Below are 4,732 nucleotides of genomic sequence, written 5' to 3'. Positions count from 1 at the left end.
GATTTTTTATTTGAAGAGTTCATTGCAGAAATGGAAAAATTTTATAATTTTTTATAAAGTAGAAATGTAGGATTTTTTTTTTAATGTAAATACAATACAATAAATCTATAAAACTATAAACCATAAATATCTAAAAAATAATGTCATAACTTTTTGATTTTAACGAATTAATTTTCATTAACATTATTATAATTTCATTCTAAAATCAATTAAATAATTAAACTCAAATTTAATGAATTTTGTACAATGTTTTTAATGTAAAATATATATGATAATCCCTAAATCCCTAATTGTTAATTGTTTATTACGTATTCACTCATTTTAACGACACCTGTTTCACTGACATAAAATTACCAACTTCGCTTATCTGACTTGTGACATCCCATTTTCCCGAAACTATTTTAGCGAATCACCATTTGCCAATTCCTACTATTAAAATTACAAGGTATGCTTGTAATTTTTCTTTTGTTTTTTGTATATGTTTCGTATTTTTTATACAGATGTTACATTTAATTTAATTTATTATTTCTACAATAATGTATTATTTGCTATATCAATAAAAATGTTATCAATTTGATTCGAGTGATACTATCGGTCACATGATAAAAGGTAAAATATGTGAGATGACGTAGCTATATAAGTTAACAATTCGTTCCCGTCATAATTTATAAATCCTATTATTCAGGTCATGCCAGATGATAGAAATCGACCGTCAAACTCGAAAAATGTTTATAATACTGTAGGTAAAAAAAAAGGATTGAGCCTTACTAAAAAATTTTACAAATTGCAGTAATTATCAATGAATGTAATAATAATATATTTTTAGTTGGTTAAACATGAGTTTGGTATATTTTTTGGGAATGAATAATAAAGTAATGATAATGTGTATATATCAATTGGTTTATAAGCAGAATTAAACTGTGTATGAATAACAAAATGATATGTAATTAAAGGTCAACATAAGATAATGAACACTCTAAAGAAATAAACGAGTTGTAATAAATTGGAAACAAACAGGCAGGTTTATTAACACTTGAACAAAATACGATATTACTGCCTCTATACGGCACTCTGTAATATCTGTATATCTATCTGTTGAAAATAAAACTTACTCAAAAAACTACTCAAACTGCAGGTCCTTTTTATATCGTTAAAAATCTGGTGCGAATCTGACTCTTCACTCTCGAACAGATTTGCCACCCGGCCAATCTTGCCTCCCGGCTAAATGTAGTGATTGGTCGTATTTGTCTATTAAGCCACCTTTAATTCAGCCACTTTTCCTCTGCTAAGCTTCCGTTTTTATCTAATCATTAAATAACTAAAAATATCTCTATGTAGCATAACTAAAAATAAATAACTAAATAAAAATAAATATATATAAAAAATTTTATTTGTAAAAGTTTCTGAGCTTTTTTTAATATAAATAATTTTTTTGGTGAGATACGATCTTTTGATATACTTAAAAATATAAATCATAGTATTTTTTGCTTTAATTGGAATTTATTGTAATGAAAATAAAGAAATTATGTAAATACATTATTTTGTGAAATAAGAATAAGTATAAAACAAAAAAAAAGAAAAAATCCTGTTCCCTTTGAAGATAATGGAATTATGGAAAGTATATCTTATTAATAAGGGAAAATAAGTTTTGGCATCATATCAAAATCAAGATTTGCCATGGATGTAGCGCTCACCTATTAATTCAATTTCAAATTTAATAATTTGATACTAAATTTTATTTTATTTCATTATTTTTTTGTTTTTTGAACCAAAAAATCAATAACGTACTGTGTATCATCCATTGCAGGCAATAAATTTACCTCCCAAGTAAATTACCTGACCATTTTCGAATTCTTCGATTTGTGTTTCAATTTTTTTATCCAATGGAATAAATGCTTTGATTTTTAGATATATGATTTTGGTTTGGCCTTCATCGCTCAGTCTGGATATTCCAGATTTCCAGTTATTTCTTTTATGCTATATTCCTTCGTCGACCTCTGGGTGTAAATTATGAAATTTGATTGAGTAAATGAGTAAAAAAAAAGAGATAGGAAACAAATAAAGATCAGTTTTCTTTCTTTTGATTTAAAACTTTTTATTATAAAGAAAATTTTTTATAAAGAATTTTATAAAGAAATAAATTTTATATTGTGTATTGCAAAATATACTGATTGAGTAATGTGTAAAATTTTTATGAAAAAATAAATTTTGCGAAATATATTTTTAACACGTAAAAATTTTTATGAAAAAATTACCATAGTTATGCAATATGATCAGCGGTAACACATCTTTTTTTATTTTTATATAAATTGATAAATTTTATATTATATAATAACTGGTTTTTATTTTATGTGTAAGTAAATATTGCGTAATAATGTTATTTTTATTATTTTTTTTGAATGAAAAAAAATGAAGAACATACATATATAGGCCATCAATTCATAAGGAGGGAGGGTGGTCGTTATACTCTTAGATTCAGGATTCTTATTCAAAATCTATAATCTTTTTTTTAAAAATTCGCGGGGAAAACTTTTCGTGTAGATCACAACCAAAAAAGAGTATACTTCGCAAATGTTTTGATGATCGTTAACCAGGAGTTCTATGGGGGCACTTTATTTTAAAAATAAAGAAAAAATTGTAACACTATATTTCAGGGAGTACGACCGATTACCGAATAGGAAAAGGCTATTGTCTATTTTTACTCTACGATAAAATACTATTGATGATTAACACTTTATTATAAATGGTTTAAGATTTATCTGTTATTTGTTAAAAACTAATGTGTCCAGTATGAAGGTTTAAAATTAGACAAAAATTATTATTTCAGCAAGGGTTAAAAATTATGAGTATGATTGAAATGAATAAATTAATGCAAGGTTCTTTTATGGTATTTATACTTATAAATAAATACATCATTGTACATTGTACGATTGTACAACTTAAAATTTTTACGCCAATCTAATTACTATTAATAAATGAATTTCTGTAATACAAACACCTCCTTTTTTATCTTATTAATAAAAGTATTTAAATCAGTGCTCAAGTTTTTTACGAATTTATTTTCTATCGAAATTTTTAATCATAAAAATGAGTTACATTAATAGAAAAATAAAACAATTAGTATCCAAATTTAATAAATTAAATATTGACCATAAAAATTGTTATAACCCAAGTGATGACAAACCATGGTGTAAAAAATGTGTTCCTCGTTGCATAATTGAAGGATGGACCAGTGAAAATCACGATATTGATGAATTTATCAAAGATACGATTTATAATGCAAAATATTCATTTTTTGATAGTGGTAAAAAATATCCGTTATTTCTTGAATGGGTACCGTTTAATAGATTTGAAGATATAAAACAAATTGGGGAAGGTGGATTTGCTAAAGTATATTCTGCAACATGGGTTGATTGTGAAACGAAATATGAAAGACAAGATGATAGAATTTGGAAAAAAAAAGAATCCAGCCCAATGAAAGTTGCCTTGAAAAAGTTAAATGATTCACAGAATATATCAGTTGAAGATTTAAATGAGGTATATTTTATATTCAAATTTACAGTAGTACGTAATTTTATAATTAATATATGTTTAAACTATTTTTAATTTAAATTATAGCTTCAAATACATTGGGATTATTTTAAGAAAAATAATGAATCATTTTTAAAATTTTATGGAATGACAAAAGATCCGGTAACTAAAGAATTTATGATGATTATTGAATTTTCAGAAAGGGGGAATTTAAGAAGTGTACTTTCAAAAGACTTTAACAATATTTTATGGAAAGAAAAACTTATGTTTTTGGATAAATTATCATTTGAGCTAAATGGTTTTCACAAATTAGGATATTGTCATAAGGATTTACATAGTGGTAATGTATTACAAATTTATCTTAATGGATATAGGTCCAATGTTTCTTGTATTTCAGATTTTGGATTATCAGGACCATTGAATAAACAAAAATCAGATGGTAAAATATGTGGTGTGTTGCCATATGTTGCCCCAGAAGTATTAAATAAAGAGCCATATACATCATCATCTGATATTTATAGTTTTGGTATAATTATGGCTGAACTATCATCTGGAAAGCCACCCTTTCATAAAAGAAAACATGATGCTATCTTAGCATTAGAAATATGTAATGGTCTCAGACCAGAATTTGGAAAAGGAACTCCTGAAATTTATAAAAAATTAGCTTATAGATGTATGAATGCTATTCCAAATCAAAGACCAACAGCAGATGAATTACGTGATATATTGAATGTTTGGCGTTGGGTTTGTGATTGTGAAGATTATGGATCCTATTGGAAAGAAAAATATGATTTTAAAGGAAAAGAAATTAAAACCATATTTGAAGAAGCTGATAAAGAGATACCAAATATTTCAACTACATATGAAAAGAATCCTGATGCCATTTATACTAGTAGATTATTCACATTTAACAATTTGTCTAAACCCATTAATTCATCCATCATTACTTCATATTTAAATGAGGAAGATAATAAAGGTACCATTTCCACAACTTACATAATCAATAATTGATTATACAAATAGTTATTAATGTAATTCTTTAACAGATTGCCAGGATTCACAATTACTTGATTTAGAGGTTTCTAGCTCATTTCAATCAAGAGGTATTAATTTATCATACATTGTTATAATTTTATGTATTGTAAGATTAATTTTTAATTTATTTAACACAGAGATAATTGATGATGAAAATAGTTCTTGA

At 25.4% G+C, this 4,732-nt stretch overlaps 1 protein-coding gene across 1 annotated transcript; it reads left to right on the top strand.

The window, feature by feature from the left end:
- Positions 1 to 3,087: 3,087 nt before the first annotated feature.
- Positions 3,088 to 4,732, top strand: OCT59_004718 (uncharacterized protein; the record flags this gene model as incomplete). Its single annotated transcript, XM_066137883.1, has 4 exons — positions 3,088 to 3,537; positions 3,619 to 4,507; positions 4,578 to 4,634; positions 4,704 to 4,732. 4 exons carry the CDS (start codon positions 3,088 to 3,090, stop codon positions 4,730 to 4,732), a joined length of 1,425 nt encoding a protein of 474 aa, XP_065997081.1.

The sequence above is a fragment of the Rhizophagus irregularis genome, chromosome 13 (genome assembly GCF_026210795.1).
Source record: "Rhizophagus irregularis chromosome 13, complete sequence".
In the NCBI taxonomy this organism is placed as follows: domain Eukaryota; kingdom Fungi; phylum Glomeromycota; class Glomeromycetes; order Glomerales; family Glomeraceae; genus Rhizophagus; species Rhizophagus irregularis.
The sequence above is the reverse complement of the archived record's forward strand: the minus strand, read 5'-3'. Positions and strand labels throughout refer to the sequence as shown.